General features: G+C 31.3%; 1 protein-coding gene across 12 annotated transcripts in view; it reads left to right on the top strand.

Moving 5' to 3' along the window:
* The window catches only part of LOC129959546 (uncharacterized), a 109,603-nt gene that overhangs the window by 27,504 nt on the left and 55,984 nt on the right, over positions 1 to 26,115 (top strand). For all 12 annotated transcript variants that reach the window (XR_008783454.1, XR_008783455.1, XM_056072434.1 and 9 more), the window contains 4 exons: positions 13,930 to 14,002; positions 23,027 to 23,062; positions 24,569 to 24,604; positions 26,009 to 26,044. Coding sequence is in view for 10 of the 12 variants with exons in the window: in XM_056072433.1 (XP_055928408.1) it covers positions 13,930 to 14,002; positions 23,027 to 23,062; positions 24,569 to 24,604; positions 26,009 to 26,044 (181 nt within the window). In the remaining 2 variants the exon portion in view is untranslated. The remainder of the gene's footprint in view (positions 1 to 13,929; positions 14,003 to 23,026; positions 23,063 to 24,568; positions 24,605 to 26,008; positions 26,045 to 26,115) is intronic.

Here is a 26,115-nt window from a genome sequence, read left to right as displayed (position 1 = left end):
TTTTACCATAAATATTGGAATCATAATACCGTGAACGATATTAAATCATCCTTGTGAATAAAATAGTGAAACTAAAACATATGTTTTATTGAAAATGTTATATAGTAAAATTTCATAAATATGGTAGTAATAATTACATGTTTTTATAAATTTTAATTAAAATCTAAAAAGTAACTAGTGGACATTCTAAAGATAAGAAACTATTAAAGAAAGAAATGCTATCTTTATCTATTAAAATTTTGTCTGAATGTCATCATTTATTAATAATTTACTGTATGTGCATAACCTAAAATCACCGTTTTCATAAAAATTTCGAATTTCTTTATTATTTTGTTTTGAAGTTAACACATTTAAGATTCCAAAAATGATTTACTTTTGTTTATATGGTAGTTAGAAGCAAAGTTACCGGCAAAATTATAAACCAGAAGCGAAATATTTAAAACTTATATTAACAAGGGGAAAGCATGAGGTTTAAAATTGAATTGGGGATGAAATTTTGTATAATGATGGGATACATTTAAAATGTTCATTCAGGAAAATATTAAGACTTAATAACCACCTTGACACTTTCAATCTAGCTTATATACTAATAATGTTTACCGTGAGCAAATGCTTAAATAGTATAGTGGTTACGGCACTGGCGTAACATTCTCGAGGACCCAGGTTCGATCTTGGGTTAGTATTTTTTTTTTTTGTTTTCTTTCTAAATTATTTCAAAATAATTTAAAAGTTTTAATTAATATCTTTTTCATTTTTTATGCAAAAATAAATATTTATTCTCCTAATTCTTGGATTAAAATTTAATTTTTAGAAAGAAAAATAATTATATATACGAATGTATTTTTTTTAAATATTCAGAAAAAGAAAAACGACTTATGTCACTTTTATCTGTTTTTATAAAAGTTTTTTTTATCTGTTTCAGATAATGATAAAGTATTTGAACATGTAATGTAAAATTAAAAGATGCTTTTAGGTAAATAAAAGAAATAAAATGTTTACTTAAAGAAGAAAAATAATAACTTTTAATTAATGCAAAAAAAAAAAAAATGCAAAAAACTAAACATGATTTAAATCAACAAACTCAGCTATTGATGTTAGGAAAAAAAATTATTTTCGAAACCAGTTTGCTTAGTAGAATGATAATCTCAAAACAAGAAAAGAATAAATAAATGAACTTTTCAGGAAATGAAAAGCGACCGGACCCAATGCCGGGAAGCAAAAGATTGCTCGCCATATTTTGAGTATGCCAAGATTTGCAATATGTCGCCGAAAACTCTCTTATTCTCATGTTTAGATTCTCCCTAAGTTACGTGACTCATGTTGGGTACACTTGTTTCGATAAGAAACATGTGACTAGCTCCCTACATTTATATATAAGCTCTATGGAAATACTACTTCCTGCATCGCAAAGACACTACATTGGTTTACATTTATTTGTTTTCGTCGTTGTGTGTGGTGATTCTATCTGGACTCATTTCTGATTTTGCTGGTCGCGTCTCTTCTTTTTTATACTTTCTTGTTTCCAGCTTTTCAACTATTGGTTTTGGGCAAAATTTAATGATGTGGTTCCAAATTTCCGACAATTAAAGCATTGATTTTCTCACTTTTTCTTTTCTTATATTAGATTTTTATTGAGGTTTTGGACTTGTACTATCTGAAAGATATTTAGGATATTTATCTGGAACATTATTTTGTCTAAGCATTCTTGGGAAATTGTTATTATTCATTCCATGATTGACTTTAGAATAATTTTCCAAATTTACAGAGTTTACCGTTTTGCTTGTCAGTTTGAACAGTCTCATATTCATCGAGTTTTTCTGTCGGAATCTCGGGATCATTTATATTTGACCAGTCATCAATAAAATGTTCGCGTATAACATTTTATACCTTCTTCTTCAATTGATTCAGCAATGAGTAGTTTTTTTAAGGGTTCGAAATCGATAATTTGAAAACCATTCAACCGCTCTTGAAAATAAGTTGTTAATTCGAAGGAGAAATCCTTTAATGTTAGTTTAATGGCAAGTTAATGGGACGCAACAGAAACACATAGTACACTTAAATAAGAATTACTAATTCTGCCTTCCATATTCTCCTGCCCTTAACCTGCTGCTTTCAGTTGTTTTTCTTCCTTCCCTAGACGACGAGCTAAAAAGCTCGCCATGAGAATTTGTTTGCGATCTATTTGCTTCCTTGCTTCTCATGGACAGCCAAAAACCCCACGTGTGGGTCGTGCGTGGCGTCCCATTAGATACTTAGTGCACTGCGGTCCCCCGTGTATCAATTCGGCACGTATCCTAAAAATTTGGTTAATCTGTTAGGGATCAAACGAAAGCGCCATTTCCAGAGGCATAAAGTTAAGGGTAGTCAATGTTCCTGAGCGTATAGGTGTCGACTTGTACCAAAGTAAGTGCCGAGGCTGGGAATATCCAAAGACGGTAGCTGCCTTCCCTTGTTTGACTCTGCTGTGGATAGTGCCGTTGGGACACGAATACTTTTGTTTCTTTGCATGGGTTCTTTAGTAAATTTCTCTTGTGTGGAAAGTTTAAATTTCGAGAGTGTGAATATTGTTTATATTAGCAATTATGCTAATTTTTTTATTCTGTCAGCTTTCGATACTTCTAAAACGTTGTCTACTATTCGCTGTTAATAAAGGAGTAGGAGTTTAACTTTCGCTGTTAATAAAGAAGTAGGAGTCTAACTTTCGCTGTTAATAAAGGAGTAGTAGGAATTGATGGAGTGTCAAAATCAATTAAAAAATTAAAGTCTGGCGACTTCTTAGAAACTGTATCGTCATTACTGACGAAATCCTTTCTTCTGGCCAAAAAAGTTCTTGGTATCCCATTATGCGCCACTCCGCACAAAACGTTCAGTTCTATTCGTCTTGAACAATTCTATCCAAAACTGAACTTCTCAAATGGTCAGAAGCTAAAATTCTCAATGAACTGTCAAATCAAAGTGTCATTCATGTGAAACGAAATGCAATAAAAAAAAAAAAGGTACAAAATTTCATCTCACTATTCATATAGTTTTAATTTTCAGTAAAACAAAACTTCCTAAATCAATCAAAGCTAGATATTTACGTTGCCGTGTCTGACCTTACATTCCAAACCCGATCAGATGTTACAAATGCCAACGTTACGGTCATTTCAAGACCGTTTCCCGTGAGTCATGAGTTTGCTCTAGATGCGCATCAACAGAGCATTCTGCGTTTGATAGAACCAAAATTTTCTAACTGCGCTCTGTCGCATGAAGCAAATTCCCCACATTGCCTAATATGGAATAAGAAAAGCGTATTCAAAATTTAAGCGTTACTAAAAATGTATCTTATTCCGAAGCACGTAAATTGTGCTTCCTTACAGCAGTTTCATCCTTTGCCACTGCTGTGAAGCAAATCAAATCTGTTCAAACTTCAGAAAATTTCTCTCAAAACGATTCTAATACTACTGGTCATCTTTGTACATCTTCGTCTAAAACATCTGCACTTACACTTCACTTAACAACACAAATATAGCAGAAATTGATAATTTCATTCACTGTGAGCCAGAAGAAACCATTGAAGACTTAACTCCCGAACTTATAGAACACTTATCACCTACAAGTCGTACTAATTTTAATCGAAGGTTCTTTACTGGATATGAAAGTTACCAAACATAGACGCAAGAAGAAAAGTTGACTTTCAGCTGAATTCTAAAATTTTAACCGATTGTTGGTTTTGTTGATATTTGTCAAGAAAATTTGTATTTCAGAATTTTTTCTCATATTTTGAAAAAGATGTGAAAAAAGATGTTTTTAAATTTTATAAAGTGTTTTCATTTGCTCATTTTATTAAAAAAAAAAGAGTGGTGGTGGGGAATTTTGTGTAAGAACAAGATTATTTGTAGAACAAGGCTGTGATGTCTGCCTAACTGTGCGATGAACGTCGAATAGTGTTTTTATTCCCTTCCCGTGTGCACTGCAGATACAGATCAACCACCTTCAACACTTGTGCAGAAAAATCGCTACTGTGCTTGTGTTATCATACAGATCCACTGGCAGACTAAACTTCTTTAACAACTGTAGCAAAATAATTCCCATTATAAGTGCCACATGCACAAACTCCTCCCTGAGAAGGAATACTGACCGTGTGAATGATGCGGAGGGCATGATGCACCCAGTTTCACAATCTGAAAGGGCTTTCCTGATCACTAAGATCTAAATTCTCATTTTTTGGGCAGCTACGTAGATTTCTGATGGCTTAACACACAAATTACAGTATGGTGAAGGGATATAAGATGATATTTTTTTGGCTTGCTATATTTAAATTTTATAAGTTTTTATTAAATAAATTTAAGTAAATTTTATAAGTCATCGTAAAGCCTCCGACGACCTTTACAGATGGTCAGTCATTTTGACCCCCCTCCCCGCCTCATCGTGGATGTGAAATAAAATTTTAAAACTCTTATAGTAGAAACTAATAGAGAAATATTTGATGGCAAACTTTTTCCCACTGTGATCCATGTTTTAAAAGCAGTAAATGAAAAATTTCTTTGATTAGGTTCCTATGTATCACAGGTACTTCAGACGTTATATGTCCTATCCTATCGTCCAACATTTAATAAGAATATTTAATAAATATTACATTAATTAATTAAATATAATTTTCATTCAATATGTTTAACATTTATTTTGATTCCTTTCAATTTTGCCTTTGGAAAAGTTTTAGGGTTCCAAAAATTTTCCATGTTTGTGCCCCTTTGAAGAGGTAGCCGGTCCTGTAAAGAGATGCATTCCATCATTGGCAGTTCGCCCATTAATCATGCAATATAAGCATGACTGTAGACCTTCCCTTTGGAGAAGCGAGAACCTGCTTATTGTTTCACAAACATCTCATCCACAAACTTGTGGTCGCTACTATAATGGGCTGAAAACAGGATCGCCGGTCGACCGGGAATTGTTAGGGAATTCCGAGAGATCGGGAAAAATCAGAGAAATTTATTATAAAACTGGAAATTTTTTTAAAAATCGATAATTTTTATCAAATATGTTAACTTGCTGGTATTTTTTCAATAATAGAATGAAACATCGTTGGCAGCTAATGAAAATCAAACCTTTACTGCTTGTCTTAAATAGAGGTCGACTGTGTTTCTGTCCATGCAGCAGGCTGCGGAAAATTTATATTTACGTATCAGAGGCATCGAAATTTTGAGTATGTATTATTGTCAATGCTATATTTGGCAAGTTCCTTCAATTATGAAGAACAGCTCTCGTGGATCTAGCTTGTAATGGATTATGATTCAAATTGTGTTGGCTTATTTTTGCGTCTATTAACAAGTTTATTATTTGCATTACTTTTATATTCTATATAAATCTCATCATCTCATCTAATAAATTTATTCTTTGACCCAATTTTTTGCATTATTTATGGTATTGTAATGGTATTGTAATGATAATTTGATGGTATTTGATAGTCATTTTACGGGTGATATATGCATTTTAGAGTTTGATTTCCGCGTGACTCTGAATTATCCTTTATTTATGGACATGAGTGTATAATCACCTTGGTCTGCCTTAATGAAAAGAAAGGAAACGGAATTAATCTATAAATATTAGCTAGATTTTTTAAAATCTCTTTATGGTAGTTGTTTATTTACCTACAGATCGTAGCTTCTGTTTCTCACCATTTTATTTAAAAAAATAATATTGCATCTACACATAAAAATATCTATCGCATCTGCATCAACAAAAGTAAGTCTACAATTGAGGCAATACAACTGAGGTGAATTTTAAGATTGCCTTGTTAGTATTTTGTATATTCTTATGAGCCATTTTAAGCTCATAAGAATATACAAAATACTAACAAGGTTTTGTTTATTATTTTCCAAACTTATCCATTGAAATATTAACTTTTCTTTTTAATTGCCATAATAAAATATTATGTAGGTGTTTTCTTTTTAAAATTGAAACTCGCTGATAAAATCAAATTCATATAGGAAAAATTAATCCCTTCAGTGTGTCCTTAATTTGTCACACGCCAAAACTGAAAATCAAAAAGGACCTACTCAGTTGCTTTCTACCTCCGCAAAAAAAAAAAAAATAAAAAAAAAAAAAAAAAAAAAGTACATAAATCTTTGTTTTTAAAATTGCCTTTTTGCAGTTTAAATATCTCCCTGAAAATTTGCAAAAGTGAGTGTTTAAAAAAGAAATGCGTACGTGCTTCATTTTATTATGTTCCCAGATTCATAGTTTAAAATAAAATAAAAAAAAGAATTGCAGATTATTTTGTATATTATTTGTATTGGTGTATTTTGTTTTAACGCTTCTAAGGGTTACATTTTTGCCTTTCAGGATATAAATTTTTATCAAATAAAATTATTTATGATGTGAAATTTTTAGGTAATGTATCAAGGTCAGTTTATCTACAAATCATTTCCAAAATTAATACTTTTCTTAGCATTCTTTTATGATGCAGTTTTAAAAGTCTAGTGAATAAAAAATACACAGATGGATAGAAAATAGTATTTCATATAGCTTAAATGTAATTTAAAATTACAGCTCAAATATAAAATGTATTGCATAAAATGGTTACTGTATTATTTTCTAATATTCTTAAGCAGGAAAAATTGAGACAACTTCAAAGGGATTTTCTGCAAACACATTTTTTTTATAACAAAGCACAAAATAAAAAATAATGCAAATGAAATTCAATTACATGTGGATAAAAATTAATATTAGTCTAAATTTATTTGGTGCTTTAAATATAAGTGTTGCCGTATATATATATATATATATATATATATATATATACACGGCAATAGTGAGTGAGTCCGTCCGTCCGTCCCCAAATAGTGGAGCAAGCTTTTATTTCTTTAATTGTTGCAATTATACATTCCCAGTTACAAAATTTCATTAAATAAAATGTACAATCGTATGGAACTACTTTGGTATCTATGGGTTAAATAAAAATAAAAAATGTTTAAAAATAAAAAGTTTAAAAATATTACAAATAAAAAAAATAAAAAGTTTAAAAATATTAATTTCCAATGGGCCACCACAGTGTAAAATTGTCAATTAATAAAACGTTTCTTTTGCGTTCATCTGTGCACACACAATGTTTCACGTCTTCTTGCTACAAAATTTACAAAGATATATTTATTTTAATATTTAAAGGGGTTAACATAAATTTGAATGGAAACATTTATTATATTCAAGTTTCGATATAGACATTCATTATATTGAAATTTGAGAAGCTTAATATTTAAGATATCTCGGAGAAACAGTGGAAACTGGAGAAATAAAAGTTTAGTTATATTAACTTCCCGTTTGAAGCAACACTAGGGCTAATTTGGGACGGACCTCGTAATTTTGAACCGCGGTCAGATGACGAGGACGACACCTGAGCTGGCACCCCCATCTCCACACCACACCAGCGGGAGGAAGTTGGGTCTGGACGGATTTAACGTGCAAAAGACCCCCTTACACGACGGTTCTTCGGTGGAATCGGGTCTCGAACCTGAAACTCTCCGAAGCCGAGACCTTACCACCAGGCCACCGCGGCCCAGAGAAATAGAATATTCTTTATTTGAAACTGAGTGCATGAGCGCGCGCATGCGTTTGTATGTGTGATATTAAGTTTTCCAAAAGAGTAACGAGCAGTATTTTGAAATGCTGTATGATTTATACTGTATGTAATTGTATTGCTGTCCTAATTGTAGAAGAATAAGAATATCTTTTTCTGAGTTTCGAACAGCTTTCTAAAAAAATGTATTTACAGAACGTTTCAGCGATTGCAAATTATAATAATCTTACTTCCGCTGGAAGAATGATGCATTATGCAAGTCATACAGAAACTGAAAATTTTGGTTTATTTATTTTTAGACTTATTCTCAAGCTTGTATACAAGCAGTCAGTTCAGAATTCATCATTCCAAAAATGACACTGCAGAGAATATTTCAGTTCAATAACTAGTATTTGTATAGCATTCGTGGACTCCATCGACAGCTACTATGAGATCATAATCAGCTTTGAACTTTTACGATTGGGCCTCATTTTAGGTGGAACCAAATCTCTTTTTATTCAGAAATGTAATTTAAACAGATGTATATAGCTAAAATAGAGGGGGGGGGGAGAATAAGAAGGAAAACCATTCTTTGTAAAAGATGTTCTTCATGAGTAAAAATTTTTCGTAAATGTGTAGTGTGACTTTTATAAACTCTTTGGTTGGTTCCTATTTTGTACAAAAATATAGTGAACGGTTCGGTTTGAGGTGTTTTATGGCGCAAAAACCAATATAAAAGTTACACTGTTCCACACAAGTATATTTCTAGTTCAAAGTTTGACAAAAACAATTTATATTAAGATGATACAAAAATAACAATTGGTAAAACGATGAAAAAAAATACAAAAAGTCACAACGACACTGTTTTCTTACTGCACAACGCTCATTCCTTTATTAAACACTCTCTGCTGATAACTACAAAAACTCACAAGATGGCGTTGCGTCAAAAAATACCGCCTGCCTTGAAATATTGCATTTCAAAATAATAACACTGAACACCAATACAAAATATATCGCACCAAAAAAAATAATTATAATACAAATTACACTAATAACTATACAATATTACACTGCTTAAATTCTATTATCTATAGGTAATTTGAATTAGCTCTTTTGAAAACACCACTCTGTGTTTTCACATCACAAACTCTTATGTTACCATCCTCACCGTAGTAAATATTCAAAATACGACCAATGACCCATTTGGTACTCGGTAAATTTTCCACTTTCAACAGTACCAAATCGCCTATTTTGATATTGGTTTTAATTATTCGCCATTTTGTGTGATTTTGTAAATTTTAAATAGGTAATATGCCAACGTTGTGGCATATAATATCTCTGAATTGTCCTCCTCAGTGATTATCTCATTCATGTGTCCTATATGTTCATATTCGTGTATGAAATTTCTATATAACTTTAGGTATTGAGGATCTCTCTAACCTAATCCACAGTGCATCCAGTCGTTTGAGAGCTATGTCCCTTGTTTCACCTAAACATTTCGGATCATTTTTAAGGGGCATTTTAACTATGTACCGGCCCTCAACATCCCTTGAATGCGTTTTGACGAAATGTTCCTCTCACAAAACTGCCTCTTTATTTTTAATTCGCTCTAAATCAACATTTCCTAATTCCCAAAATTTTCTTAAGGTATCATTTAAATCCCCTTCTTTAATTAATCCACAGTGTACTTTTAAATCACTATTTACACAATTACTACTACCTGAAGCCACGAACCCAAACACTATTTCAGAAAATAAGATTAGAATTTTAAGAATACATTTGCCCGCTACTTAATAATTCATAGAAAATTTCCGCACCTATTAAACAATCAATGAGACTTGGAACATAAAAAGTATCTGTTAAATTAATGTTCTCAGGAATTTGTCCTTCCATATTTAAAAATTTAACTGGAGTTAAATCGGTAATTTTCTCTACTACTAACATATTTATTTCTCTTTTGAAACTGAATTTTACTATCGAAATTTGAAATTACCGCACGTACACAATTTTTTACACACATGGAAGAATCATTTAAACACGTTACTATAATAGAATATTTACTTTTTCTTTTTTCAATCGCAATTTGTCTGCACATTGTCTGCTCATAAGATGAGTCATTGGCCCGCCGTCTAATAAACATCTGACCTCTTGCCAAAAGTCAAACGCATCTCGAATGAAACATTTAACAGTGCTCAAAAAGACTGTTTTACTCTTTTCATTTTTGTTTATGGCGAATACCGATTTTTGAGCATATCCCGAACTGTCTGGCGTCTGTCTGTGAGAACTGTCTGGCGTCTGTCTGTGAGCCAACGATGTGCTTCGTGCACGGTGTTGGGGTGGAATGCCGTACCAAATGTCTGGCGTCTGTAAAGTTGAGGAGACAGGGGAGTAAGGTGGGTGAAATACTTTCGCATTCTCATTAAGCGATGACCCTGAACTATTGGCTTTGACTCATTAACATCGGACAAGAAAACACTTGTTAACATTTTTATGACTCTTTTTTTTTTTCTTTTTCGAATCTGTTTTTGATGAATTTGTTTTGTTTAAAACCTGAATTCGTCTCATTTTTATTCGAATCTTTTGATGATACAAACAAATCCAACTCACGACCTAAATTTCGTAGTTTGTACCAATCTTCCCCTTGTTTAATGCTGATGTAACTCATTAATTCCTGATCAAAGGAATTAAATATTTGATCTGATACTATTAATTAATTTTTAGAAGGGACAGGAAACGTTAAAGTTTTTACACTTTTAATTAAGTTTTCTATACTAAAAGACTCGATGTCTATCTTTTTTACTTGTTCTGGAGCCAATTTACTTTTAGCGTTTGGTAGCTCAAGCTCTTTATTAAGTCGCACTAGCTTAATTTTTCGAATTCTAATTTAAGTTTTTCTTGTTCAATTTGAGATTTTTCGTTATCTTTTTTAGATTTCTTTTCTTCTAAAACATAATTAATTACACTTTCAATAAATTCTATCTGTTTTGAAAATGTCACTACTTTCAATTATTATTCTTAAATCTAAAATTTTTGGATTCACTGGTACCTCTCATCCTATCTCTTCAGCGACAAGTACAAGCTCGTCTTTTTTAAGCAAAGACATTTTACAAGTATATTAGTTTGAAAATGAAACTACGAATCAAGGGAACTGCTCTCACATTGAATTGGACCCTGCACTCTTGATTGGCAGTTGCAATCACTAAAAAACACAATTCTTCACCAAATAAACCTCCGGTTTAAATTACACTCGCACTTTTTACAATGGGAAAGAACCATCGTTCTTACGCACTTAGTACGCATACGCTTTTTTCGCTCCGGCTCGGAGTGGCCATGTTTTCTCACTGCATAACGCTCACTTCTTTATTAAGCACTTTTTCTGCCAATAGCTACAAAAGCTCACAGGATGGCATTGGCGTTAGAACAGAAACCATGATCATGAGTTCAAATTAAGGAATAAAATCCTATAGATTTTAGAAAGACAAAAAGGTTCTTATGTCGGTCTCTGCCACGCAACAGTGGCGAAGTTACTGCTGTTGTTTTGAAGTAAAAAAAGCATTGAGCATAGAAATATGGATATCCGATAAAGACATGATAAACGGTTGCTCACAATTACAGTGTAGACACATCGGTAATTGATCATTTAATAATAGATGTTTATGTGTGAATCTAGTGTGACCGATTCTCAGACGAGTTAAAACTGTGTCATGTTTTTGATTATTTAAAGAAGGCCAATTTTCTATGATAGACTTATAAGTATGAAGTTTGTTTAGAGTTTCCGAGTCGCATTGAGTATGCCAGTTGATATAAAGGCAGCGTTTTGTCCGTTTCTTCAAATCGCATGCAAGTATGGGTGTTTCTAAAAAGACAGTTGCGTATTTGGCACACTTATCAGCCTGCTGATTACCATATATTCCCAGATGTTATCGTATCCAGCAGAATGGAACTATAAAGCCTCGAGAGAGAGTCTTGTAATATAAGTCTAAAATTTTAAAAATAATTAGATGAGTATGATTTTGAAGTCATTTTAAAGACTATAAAACACTAAAAGAATGCTGAATGATAAACGATGTATTCAATTAGTTTTGAGGGCCGCGGTGGCCTGGCGGTAAGGTCTCGGCTACGGAACCGGAGGGTTCCAGGTTCGAGATCCGATTCCACCGAAGAACCGTCGTGTAAGGGGGTCAGTTTCACGTTAAATCCGTCCGGACCAAACGCCCTCCCACTGGTGTGGTGTGGAGAGGGGGGTGTCAGCTCAGGTGTCGTCCTCGCCATCTGACCGCGGTTCAAAATTACGAGGTCCGTCCCAAAATAGCCTAAGTGTTGCTTCAAACGGGACATTAATATAACTAAACCAAACCAATTAGTTTTTGAATTTCATTATGTCTGAACTCTTTAGCCTCCGACAGTAAATCAACAGATGCAGTAGCAACTAACTGATGCTCCTTCTCACCATAGATCAGCTGTAAGACGATAATTGGATGATAAATTTCTTGATAAGGGATTGGCTTACATGTACCAGTTGAATTTCTTTTTATATCATCTGAGTTGACGCCTGTTGCTTTATATTTATGGAATTGCTTACGTTCTTCTATGTATAGCACCTCTATTGCAGATGTAGATCTTAGCGACGAATTCAGGAAACCTGTCTTGATGTCACAAATGATGTATTAGAACGCGTGTATGAGAGTACCTTTGGAAAAATGCAACTTTAGAAAAGTGTCAAAGGTGTTCATTTTGAGGAAGTGTTTTATGTACTTCATTAAATATATTATTTGAAAATTCATGGTAACTTAATTAAAGTTAGTAAATATATAACCATGCATTATTAATTATTATTATGCATAATTTTTAATTCCGGCCTTTTAATAACTTTTCGCAATATGTATATTATCCCTAAAAAAGACAACACAAGACTTGTCCTAGCACTAGTCTGAGGGATGGAAAAATAATCTAAAGCAATACATTTGCCTTCTAATATCGAAGCAAATTTTGCAGACAAAAAAAAAGGGGGGGGGGTTGAGTTATTGTATATGAGGGTAAGAAAAACATTTTACTTATTCACACTTTCTCGCTATGGGGGCTATATGTGTGAAGAAATTTTGCAATTGGAAGCATGTTTAATTGCAATAGTTAAGAGATCAAACGCTTGTTCCACATTTTTGGAACATCCGATATAATATATTTGTTATAATGAAATATATATATAAAAAAAGCTGTATATATATATATATATATATATATATATATATATATATATATATATATATATATATATATAATATAGAAGTATTTATTTTTACTTGTTTTCTTTCATATGTTATAAAATACTTCAACTGTAAATATAACCACTAAAAGCCATAGCTAAAGCATGGTAAATGTTGCCTGGGTTATGTGATTTTTTCATCTCTCTTTTATTTTAATGGCTCATAAAAGATAAATTATATCTGAGGCAGGGTATTTTTTTCCATTTTCTCATCATATGCGATTTAAAAATGTGAAATAACTTTGGTATATGCTTTATATTGACCCCTTTTGCCAACCCTCCTTTCTTGCCATGCATCTTTTATTTTAATAATATGTTATGACTTACGCGATAATTTTATATGCTATATTTGACCAGATGGTTGCACTGCATATTGGTTATATTTTCTAATTTCGAAACATGCATAAAAAAAGACGTGTTTTTTTTTAGTTCCAGTATTATGCATCGTGCTAAGGCTTAACTAGAGTGGGTTAGAAAGGGAGTATGTATGTTCCTTGCATCAGTCTTAGTGCGTGCCATGAAAGGAAAACATTAATGTGTGTCGTGGCTGGTTCGTGAGTGCTTTGAAAAAAATAGGCAAATAGAAAACTTAACAAATTTAATGCAGATTCGTTCGAGTTACTCTGCTCAGTAACTCCTTCTCCTCCAAGAGCCAACACTCGAATGACATCACTCTTTTAATTACACTCGCGCTAGTTGCCTAGCGCCATCTATGAACATTTATTTCCTAACGCTTCAAAATCCAATCACTACAATGTGTTTATATCACTTATTAAACTTAAATATCTCAAAGGGGCCAAAAATAATGCTATATTTCGGGCACTATTTGCAATTGCTAAACCGCTGATGCACGAATGAGTACATTATGCCCCAAGAAACAATCATGCCATCATGGGCTGATATGTTATGATTGAAAAGGAGCAAATGCATGCATGACCATTATTCCAATTATCCTTGCATATGTTTGTTTCTTATTTTTTAAAAACTAATATTGTTTACTATTCTAATGGGCATCGTTTGTTTAAAATTGATAAGAGCTAAAAAAAGTTTGAATGAAAATAAAGACCTCGACTTTTTTTATTGTTTTAATGCCATTAATTCATTTTTATTTATTGTTACTAATTTTTTTCAGCCAATTCCTGCCCGTGGATCAAACCTCCGCAGACAGTCTCAAATGCCGAGTAATAATCAAATTGTTATCTCCAGTAAGTCCTTTTAGTTTCTGTTATTTTTACTTTTAGAAATAAGTATTTGTTTTTAAGTCAAAGTTATATTTCAAATTTTGATTTTTAAACCTTTAAGTAAAAACTTTTTTTTACTTGTTTTATATCAATGAAGTTAAATATTTTCAATATCCGTTATGTTTCGATTTGTTGTTTTACTTATGGGCACGTTTGTTATACTATTGATGATCTGAAATGCTATTACCCACTTGAAATAAGGAATTATGTGGGTATAATATGTGCAAATAATATTACTTGATTCAAAATGAAGTTTAAAAATTTGATTCTAATTTGATTAAATTTTCGATTTAAATCTTATTCTCTTATTTTTTTAGATTTGTTATAAATTATAGCACTTTTTAAGGATCCATTTTAATTTTTGAAAGTTGGTAATTTTCCAGGACCCAGTTTTTGGAGGGGTTTGACAATGAACGATTTATGGAGTAAATTGTCAGTCATATGCCATTGGAATGTTTAAAAAAATCTTAATTTATGATTTATTTTATGTATTCAAAGTTTTGAAATTTTTATCTAAGCAGTAACAGTAATGGTTTCAGTTGCTTATATTTTTAACATTTCAGTCGTAATAATAATTTTGGTTTGAAATCTGGACTTTTTATTTTCCTATATTATTTGGATTAGTCTGAGCTTCGAGTCGCTAAATCTCCAGATTCCATCTTTTACTTTCATATTTTGAAAAATGTATTTTTGTCAAATTTAGGAATTTGTAAAATTTCACACACACACACACACACACACACACACACACACACACACACACACACACACACACACACACACACACACACACATATATATCACTTATAACAATCTCATCCTTATGCGGATCGTATTATTGCGAAAAAATAAATTCGCCCCTAACACCATACAAAAGAGCTTTTCAAGTTCAAACAAAGACGTCCGAAATAAGGTCGAGGTTATTTGAAATCCTTCAAGATTTCTTCCCGAGTCGGCATTTAAGTCATCAGGTGGCAATACTTGATGACGCAGTCGATTGTGGTATTTTATTCTGCACATCGATGAAATTTAAATAAATATTATTACAGTATTAAAAAGAAACAGTGGAAGTCAGTATTTTTTTGCAAAATATTTGCCGATATTTTGTTGAAATAATTTAGTTATCGAAAGAGAAATTGTTACGGCAGCGAATTCAGCAAAACTAAGTTTGCTCTGCAGAAAAAATGAAAACCACTTCATGTAAATGCAATACTCAGATTCAACCAAATCGACTTTTTAGACATCATACTCTTAGAATAAAAAATATATAATTTTTGTATGGAAGTTCTAAAAATGTTCTAAAAATCTTTTGAATCTCTAAAGTTGGCATATGTTAGATCATATAAACAATGCGATTATTCGGGAAGTGGAAGACTAAAGACGAGCAATTATTTAAAAAACATAAACAATTGCACCAAAATTCGTAAACTTCACAAAAAGATTCAATCGAGAAATGTTTCAAAAATATATTATAATTTTCAGTATACAAGGGTAATTTTTATTGTCTTTAAATTACAACAATTTTAAAACTGTATATGCATTACTTGATACATCAAAATAAGAAAAATTAGACGAATCTTAGGTAATTATTGTTCAAATATAACAGAAATAACCTGGGTGCATGAATTCAATAACTGCTATGGACAAAATGGAAATTTTAAACCAGGAACAAAATCTTATAAAAGAAGATTGGACAGAACGTGAGAGATGTTATTAATGCCCTAGATTCCAATCTTGGAAGTCATCTTAAAGGGAAATGCTTGTTCATTGTTTTTTATGTGAGAAAACTAAAGTGCCGTCGATACTATTTTCCTCAAACGCTTAAAAATTGACAAGACACTTTTTAGTTCCTGTATATTATTCAGAGGATTCTATGTATAGAGACACTTGTCTAAATTTTACATTTTTAATTCAGGAGTCGGAACTTGACTCTAATTCTTTGAATTTCCTGTTAATTTTAAGATATTTTCCATAATTCGAAAGTATTTTAGTTAATTCAATATACAGAAAAAATCTGTGCATAATGGTAATATCCAAAACGATAAAATTATCTGTAACGATATTCCTTTTCGGATCCGGCACAATTTCTACTTCGAATTGTTCCGAACCTTCGTACTGTAATAATCATCTTTTTGACTGAACATGTCAACAACGATACTGTTTCCTCTTCAGAAAGCTAATAGTATATGTAATCCCATTTTTTTCTTAGAAAACAACACCCCACATTGTCTGGAATGTGAGATAATAAAAGAACAGTGTTGGCATCCATGTCTAGATATTGACTGTTTCGTTGTTTTGACCCTTTTTTAGTAAACTGGTCAGAGGAAGCTGGAGGGGAGTAATGATTGGAATGAATATATGTGTTTGCTGTCTATGGAGTGCACAACAAACATACAAATCAGGGATTATCAGACATTAAATTGTCAATTCTTTGTAATTTTCCCTTTCCTTCTCTATCGATTCATTTGTTTTAGTGACCCAATTACCTTGATTAGATACGAAAATGAAGTTTGAGTTTTTTTCAGGGATACTTGCTCTATAGGAATCGCCATTGCAATGGAACTGTCGGTTTGCCAAGCATTCAGATATTTCTTCTGGTATCAAATGATCAACTAAAAGAAGGGAATTGGTGTTGCCTCTTTCTCTTAGTGATCATTGCGAGACCATTTCATTCATAAGTCCGATACCACTTACTCCGCATTGACCACATTTTCCTTACAATCTGTTTTTCATGTGTTAAATTGGTGATCCGTTTTTCACGTGTAAAAGCACTGGCATTTGAAACGTAATGAATTATTTCGGAAACTGATCAAGGACTGAAGCAGGTAGATGTTGCTAAAAAATATGAGATTCCTAATCTTTGATAGCTATATTCTTGGGGAAAAGCATAGAAATTAAAGGTACCATGGAAATAAGCAAAGAGGATAAATAAACGAAAAGGATTTAAGGATGCTGTAAATGATGATAGTGATAAAGCTACCCAAAGATGGTTCTGCGAAATGAGAATGCAAAATAGGCCCATTAGATTTCTGAAAAATCGAGAAAATTACCATTTTTGATAGACAACAACTATTCTAAAGCCAGTAATGGATGGCTCAGTTTCTTTCGTGAACGTCATGGGATTTTTTAAGAACCATAATAGGTGTAGAAAAGATAGCTCCAGTTAACGATGCCTCCTTTAGCAAATGGCGGGGAAAAAATTGTTTTGCTTTATAGTATGACCAGTTCTTGCGATTGGTTTTTCTATCAGCTGATACCAGACAAAGCAATATCCTTTAAAGGAGAAAATTAAAGGTGAGAGCAAATTGAAGAAGAGTTTGATATTCCTACTGTGTACAAACAGTGTTGGAATCGATAAATTTAACATATTAATTACTGGAAAATAGGCGTAATCAAGATGCTTTAAAAAATCAAAAATTAGCAGTTGACTACAATGCACGTAAACTTGGATGACGAAGGAAAACATCTAGCTGCTTGATGTTGATAAAGTGAAGAGAAAGAAAAAGAATAATGTTGCCCTCTTAGCTAACAACTGCACATTTTAAACCATTGCCCCAGGCTTGGAAAACAGAAAAATGTTTACTTTCCATCAAATTGCACGACGATCCTGCAGCCATTAGATTTAGATATCATCAAATGTTTCAAGGGACACAATCGAAACAAATTAGTTCAGAATGTTATAATAATCTGGATAACAAGCCCAAACTTCTATGCAGTTGATGTAAAAAATGCATTTGACTGAAACTGGATCTTCGATCCAAAACTGTAACAAGAAAGCTTCATTCTTTCAAGGAAAGAAAATGACGAAAACACGAATATCGGCTTTACTGAAATCGGCGAAGAAGAAATATGTGTAAACAGTTTACCTACGCCTGTTAGTGCTTCCCAAAACTCATCAAACCTATCTTTTCCATTTAGCACTTTAGATTTTTTTTAGACTTTGGCTTTGATGTGCAAATATTCAACTGTGTAAGGAATTAATATATTTTGCAGAATTAATTCCAATTGATCAGAATGTTGAGGAAGAGAAAGCTGACTGTTTTCAAAAGTACTCTCTTGAGGATTTCTCCCGATATCCGTAATTAACAATCTTTACGGTTTAGTAAGTAAGTAAGATACAGTATCAAACGATTCCGGCGTGCATCTGGACGAGGTTGAAATATATGAAATGCATTATTTATATACGTCATTTCCATCAAAGGTTTTCGCTATATTTTTCATTGTGGGATTAATTTGGATCATATAATAGTTATTTCAGAGAAAGGCAACATTCTTAGCATTTATGTCTATAAATATTTTAAATTTCTGTTTGGAAAGTATTTATGTTTCATTGTATAATGATTTGGAAATTATATATAATTTATCTAGACTCTAAAAATAATTATTTTCTAAGCGCATAAATTCAAGTTTCATAACATTTGAGTTACGAAGTCATGCATTTTCCCATATTCACTTTTAACACATGTCTACCTAAAGTGTCGTATCAGCAAATTCCTGAGATAAAACTATATTAGTTCAAAATACTATCTCATGTCCTCTTTTCCTTGCTTTCTTCGTAACTCTTCAAGCTGCTTCTCCCGCTTGACCATAGCTCTTAAAAGGAAATCCTGATAATGGACAAAAATTAAACTGCTTCCGTTATAGCTTGAAGATAATTATTGTTAAAATAATTGTGGATGCGTAGTTCTTTATGAATAGTGAATAAAAATTATTGTTAACGAACTACATATTTCCTTTTTCTTAAATCAAATCGAAGAATGTTTTGCTTTGTCAAAAGTATTATTGGTGACTTAACTTGAAATTATTATTTTTCACTTGAAATAAATTGCTTAGAAGAACTGGCCTGGAAATATTCTTGTTCGGAAAACAATGATGAACAGTTCTGTCTTCTGATTATGTAATTCTTTCCATTTCGTGTTTCTTTTTGTTACATTTCGTTGTTCAAGAAAATATTATGCACAGCAATTCATTTCAAACTGTTTTATGGTTGTCATATTGTTTTATTGTGAAAGGTTTACAAAAAACCATTCAAAACCAATGGCCTGGTAACTTTCCTTGATTCAACAAGACAATGCAAATACGGATACGGCAATCATAAGGGGGACTATGAGAAAAAAAATTTTAACGAGAAATATAAAACTCTCTCTTACCCCAATACAGTTAAAATATTATCACAATTTGGGAAAATTATGCAAAGGCACTTTTACTCATTTATTTTGTTTGAGTTGGCCATCTAAAATATAATACTCTCAGCCGCAAATGGAAATCGGAGAAGGTAAATGTAGCATTGTGTTTTCGCTACTAAATAAATGGCTATTACTATACAATGAAAATTTCAAGCAGAAAAGACCTATAGGTATTTAAGAAACTATAAAATGAGACACCGAATTTCAAAATAGCTTAATTAGATCATGAATTAAACAAAATAGTAATTTTTTTAAAGCTATTCTGAATGAAAGAAAAATGGACTAAAGTTTGCGTCCAAATATCTCCTATTTTATTGAAGTTCTGTAAAGGAAGAATAATCTGCTAAAAATCTCGCATCGATATATGTACTATGTTTTGAAAATTCAATCATTTCTAGAGAAAAAAATGATTTTCGAAAAATGCTGTAAATACATTTCTTTCTGTCCAAATTCCGAGAACGAAAAATATCCTATTCTTAAAAATGTTGTTCATTAGTTTCGTATGGTAGTTACTCATTTAAAAGAAGAAGGTATATATTCAATTCTAATTTAGCATTTTGCCTCAATTATGTTTGAACATATTTTTCAAACATAGAGATTGAGACCAGACTCAAAAAGAAATGTCCATGGTTACACGCGCTTGCCTTAGCTTCTCCCAATCTTCATTTCCTTAGTTCCTAGACTAATTAAGAGAGAGAAATGTTTTAAAAGTCAACACTAATCATGGATGAGGCTACTTTAACTGTGATGAAAGTATCTGGTAGAACAAATATCGACTGTCCTGCCAATTTAAAAATTTAAAATCTGGTTGTAATTGCTACAAATAATAAATTTTTTTAGAGTGATGGCTTCCAAATGTTCTGTGATAATGGAATAGCAGAAATTTCACTCTCAGTATCATTTGAATTTATCCAGTTCTTCGGTCTGGTTAGAAGAATCAGCTGGAGTTTAATGGGGCCTCTGCCCCATTAAACTCCAGCTGATTCTGAACGGGCAGAATCTGAAACGGGCAGCTGTGACGAGATGCCCGTTTCTTGATTGGCATAAATTTGGTACTGTATATTTGTGGGCTTGATTATGAAAACTCTGATGATAATAACATATATCACTCACCCAATTTTCAACTCTGAGGGGGAGAAATCTCTGACTGCTTAAATGTTCTCACCCGTTAATTCAGCAAATTGGAGGAAAATTACTTTGATCTACTTGGTAAGACATTCTCAGACAGTTCTTCAGATTCTCTTCGCTCCGGAAGTGTTTTATATTTGTCGCTGAATCATGGTTTGAGTACTATATCCGAAATGTACGAAAGAGTTTCACTGTCAAGATTGGAGGCAACAACAGAATAAAGAATAGAATCCTGAAGAAAACCGCATTTTACGTTGTTACCATCCATGCTTGAACGTTCGATCTCAAAATAGGGAAAGTCAAAAAACTGTATTTGCGACTTGCTCGTTGTCCTTAATCATTTTCTCTTTGGATTAAAAAGAGTTAAGCAATAATAATAATAAAAACTTTTTTTTTTAACAAAGCTTGGCGTGAGACGAAGCAAGCAATATGTCAGCTGTAATTATGTTGAGAAAACACAGCTATGTTGTCGCGTCCGCACTAAAACTCAATGAATCAAGAGAATTTTAACAAAAAAGGGGAAAAAACTAATTTATTTATTCTTTCAAATAAATAGTAAGGTTTTTAATTGACAGTGTATGTTTTCATTCACATTCATATTAAATTGCTTTTCGCTGCACATTCTTTAACATGAATACGTTTTGTTTGTATTGTAAGAAGAAGATAAGCTCTCTGCAATGACCTTCCTTAGGAAATGATGATAATGAGGTTTATAAGAATTTTGGTAAGGAAATTTCTTCAAAGAAAGAGTACATTCAGCTTATTACACCAATTTGCTAGTTTCATTGATTTCCTAGAAAATTATATTTTTAATAATCAAATATTTTCTTCAATAGCAGCTTTTTTTCTTTTTTTTTTTGTAAAATCTGATGTTCATATATCTTTTTAGTAGAGGTAGTGTAGTTTAGTAGCAGTGAATACTTTTATGAGGGAGTTGTAAAAACATACAGAATAAAAATTCTATGCTGCAATTTTTAGGAACTTTTTTATCAAGTAAATTCAAAAAGTGATTAAAGAAAAAAATTAAACTAGTCCTGGCATTCCATTTATTATCCTTGTTACCGTTATGTTGGATGCTATACAAAACAATAATAATAATTATAATGGCGAAATTTAATGACTTGAAATTCCTACAAAAGTTTACCTAAAAATGAATTTGAGGAGTTTCAAGAATGACTAAATCGTTCGTGGTGGGTAAAAAAATTATCATTATGGGCATACTTCTCTTTTTGAGCGGGGACCCTGGTACCTAATGAAATTAAGCAGTAATCAGATCCGATTCTCAACAAACGTTTAGATATTTGTAATTTCAAATATTCTTTTCTAATGTTAAATGTTGCTCTTAGGCAATGTATCCAATATTGCTTCTAAAATAATATGAGACTAAGATTGAACATTTGATACCTGCTGTTGCCATTAGGATGCATACTGAGATTATATATGGCAGCATGGATATGGCACACGTATATGACAGCACGAATGCTGAATAAATAAATTGATGTCTTTCACTTGTAACTACATGTGCCTGATTTGTTAACTGAATTGCGAATGTTGTATTTTATTCCTCAATATTAAATTAAAATTTACTTTTTGAAAAGTTAGGTATTTAGATATTTTTTACATTACACAATTGTTTTTTCCTGTACTGAAGTTCAGTTTTGCGGATAAACAATAAGCTGTTTCTTAGCTGTACATCACAAAAATGTGATTTAAAAAAACATTTATTCTGTGATTTATTCATAAAATGAATATCGAAGATATATTTAATTCAATTTGGTATATGCTAAGAGACTCGGAGCCGAAGCTAAAAGAGTAATTTTATAGGAAGAATTATTATTTTCATACTCCTGGAAAACGTTTGATCTAGATAGATGTTGATCTATTAACAATATCTCAGATCTCATTGTCACAAATTAACTGACGAAAGTTGTTATAGAAAATCTCCTGTGCATTGTCAGAGTGCTTAAAAATTAATATGATTTGTATATAGTAATGCTAAAAATAAACAGTATAAGTCTAGAATTCGGTGAATTACAAAACATCACGAACATTGAAATTAAAACTAATATCTAAAAATGGATCGAAAAATTAGTGATCTACTTATAGAAAAAAAAATGCAATGAAAAATTCAAAATAAAAAAATGCTAAAATAAAATATTCAACATCAACATAAAACAACAAAAATTCCTGACTTCAGTTCATTAAACTTGACAGCAATCCAGCATGACAAGAATATAATTAAGCTGTGAATTTTACAATCCAATAATTAACTTTTATTCATGCTGAGCTTTATTCGCACAGCGATAAATCGGTTAGTTAAAACGCAAAACAACACTATTCACTGTTTTAACTCATAAATTTTAGTGTTGATATGATTTAGCATTCATACTGAATTTAATTTTTCAAGTGGTGTTTTTTCTGAACGATTTCCTTTTTGCAGTTGCTGTTTCTTTGTTGATTGAAATTTTGTATAAATTAAGATTTCCGAAAGTTTGCATTAATTATTTTTTGCAATAACATTAATGTATTGTATTTTGTTTTTGCTGAACGGATTCCGGTAAGTACGTATTACATTTCTTGGAAGACTTAGAGTAATTTGATAAAATATAGTTACCATAATTTCTGGTTTCTAATAATTTTTTAAGTCTTACTGATGCCCTTTTTGTAATTTCAGATGTTTTCCAACCTTTTGGAGTAGATTATGAATGGGGTAAGTGTATGAATCTTTTTTTACAAATTCAATTTGTAAAATCAAATCAGTTTAAAACACTATTTAATAAAACATATTTTTAAGTTATTTCATTGTTCTTTCTTTTTTTCACAATATTTACTGGAAAACTGTCTTCATTAAAATATAACATTATGAAAATTGTTTTAAATGATGGCTGCTACCACAAATACTATGATAAAGGAAAAGCATTAGATTAATTTCTTTTCAATATATATGTTGGATGCTTTGAGTATTGAAGAGCTTTATTTGTTTTTATTTTGTTTACCTTTGAAGAGCCTCAATTTGCTTTTTAGCCTGAATTTTCGATTCTTTTTTTACAATTGCTTCCTGTAATAGTCAGAATAACCGTCTTTTATCTTAAATTTCTATATATGATATATTAACGGATAAAAAGCCTTGCCTCCGAATAATTTTTAAGTTCTGCTTCTCACATTTAGTCGCAAAAATATTTTTAAGCACTGTAAACTTTTGAAAGAAATAATAAAATTCTAAATTTCCTTTGAAATGGGGCTTTCGCATTTATGAAGGAAGTGTTATTTTCGTGTTATTCAGAAGCATTTCCTAAATGGTGTATAAGACATTTTGCCTGCAAGTGAATATATTCATTGTCGAATCTATGGGTATCAAATTCGAATGCCAGTACGTGATGAATATTAATTATATAGACAGATCTAAACTTGAATTTTACTGGAAATATTGAATAACTTTTGATGCACAATATTAAAACCTCTATAAAAACTGCAATGATGTAGTTAATGTTTTCTTACTGACACTCGGCATTTCATCTTTTGTGTCATCATTTCTTACTTTAAGGGATATATCACCTACTAAATGATTCATTTCAAAACTGGGATATATATGATGTCTTATTTCCATTCGTAAGTGAAAATCATTCGATCAGGTTCTTCCAAAAATTCAAATAATTTCACATGCCAATTTTGAATGCATTTAATATGCAAAATTTGGAATATTAGAAAGTAGGCCATGCGATTGCAAATTTTCTTCGAAGAAAACGAAATGTATATAAATTAGGAAATATAAAATTTACTTTTTTAAATTTATTAAGAACTGAATTGTGCAGCATCACTGCATCTTTTAAAGTCGCACCAATTAAATTGCATTTCATCTGAATGGGAAATTGTATTTTAATAATTAGAATTTTATAATGACAGAATATTTGACTATCATTAACGCTTACTTCCGATTTAAAAAAGTATTTTATAGTTTGATTTGTGCCTTTTAATATTCTGACATTATGTAAGAAATAATATTTCGCACTTCTATCCAAGAACCTTCGTTGCAGAAGTGATTTATCATATACAATTAATTTTAATTTTTCAGATGGTTTTTCTGAGACATTTTCTTTTTGTACGTGCTCCTTCATTCTTATTTTAAAGTTTTAGGGTATTCATATTTTAGCAAATTTGCATTGATTTCTTTTTTCTGATTTTGATGGCAATATATTCTTATCTTTATTTTTTACAGAAAGAAATTTAGATTTGGCTGCTGATGTCTGTGTCTGTAAGTATATCATAAATTTCTTGTAAGATTCGGTTTCTTGTAAGAAAGAACAATTATTGTACAACTGTTTTCAGTAATTGAAAGAATGGCCGACTTTTTTCTTAAATTGTTCTCTCTGCTCTATTAAAGGAGGAAAATTACATTTCGTAGTAATGTTTATGCTCTTCTTATCTCACTTAGTTTCAAAAATATTTTAGAGTGCAGATAACTTTTGAGCAAAACGATCAGATTCTTTATCATTTTTAAAATGTTGCGTTCGAATTTAAGAAGGAAATGCTTTTTTTTTGGGGGGGGGAGGGTTGTAAGCACTGCACAATGGCTCTGTATCAGAGCCGTTGTCTGCAAGTGAATATATTTATGGTCGAATCTATGGATATCAAAATCTAAAACTAGTACTCAACAAATATGCGTTATAAAATAGATAACTAACCTTTAATTTTATTGAAAACATTGGTTAAGAAACATATTACAAAATAATGCCAGTGATGAAATTATTAGTTCTTGCAGCCACTTATCATCTCTTATGTTTTACCATCTTTTCTTGCCTCATGGTATATGGTCTCTTAAGTGATTAATTGCAAAATTTTGATATAGAAGATGTTTTATTTTTTCTGTAAGTGAAAATCGTACTGATAAGTGCTTCCAAACATGAAAATAATTTTATATGCCAAGTAGTGAGTAATTATATATAGTTAAGAATAGTCGAAATTAATCCACTCGATGTTAAATTTTTAACTAAGAAAACCAAATGTGTATAAATTAGCAAATGATAAAATTAAAAGTTTTAAATTTCTGAAATGTTGCAACATGCATATCACTACGTCTTTTATTATTGGGACGTTTGAACGGCTCTTCGTTTTGTTTTGTCGACTGGCATAGTATTTGTATAAATTGTTTGAAGCTTATTTCAAATTTATTCCTTAGAATTTGATTATTTTCAACATTTACTTTTGATTTATTAAAATAACAAATCAACTTGTGGAACTTTGGAAGTTCAACTTGTGCTTTTCAATATTTTTATGAGAGTTTTATCAATTTTGTGTAACAAATAAGGTTATACAGTTTCACTTTTTTAAAATGTAAGTTTTAGTGTTGGTATGATTCAGCGTTCATAATGAATTTAATTTTCAAATGTTGTTTTTTCTGATCGATTTTCTTTTTGCCGTTCGCTGTTTCTTTGTTAATTAAAAATTTGAATAAATTCAGATTTCTGAAAATTTGCATTGATTATTTTTTGCAATAACAATGTATTGTATTTTGTTTGTGCTGAAAAGGATTCTGAAACCGATACCGGTAAGTACGTATTACATTTCTTGGGAGACTTAGAATAATTTGATAAAATATAGTTACCATAATTTCTATTTTCTAATTATTTTTTAAGTCTTAATGTTGCCTTTTTTGTAGATACAGAGGATGATTCGGATTCTGAACTATATGAGGGTAAGTGTATGAATTTTTTTTACAAATGTTTTTTGCAGAAATTTATTGTGAAATTAATTCCGATAAGTCAG

The sequence above is a fragment of the Argiope bruennichi genome, chromosome X1 (genome assembly GCF_947563725.1).
Source record: "Argiope bruennichi chromosome X1, qqArgBrue1.1, whole genome shotgun sequence".
In the NCBI taxonomy this organism is placed as follows: Eukaryota; Metazoa; Arthropoda; class Arachnida; order Araneae; family Araneidae; genus Argiope; species Argiope bruennichi.
The sequence above is the reverse complement of the archived record's forward strand: the minus strand, read 5'-3'. Positions and strand labels throughout refer to the sequence as shown.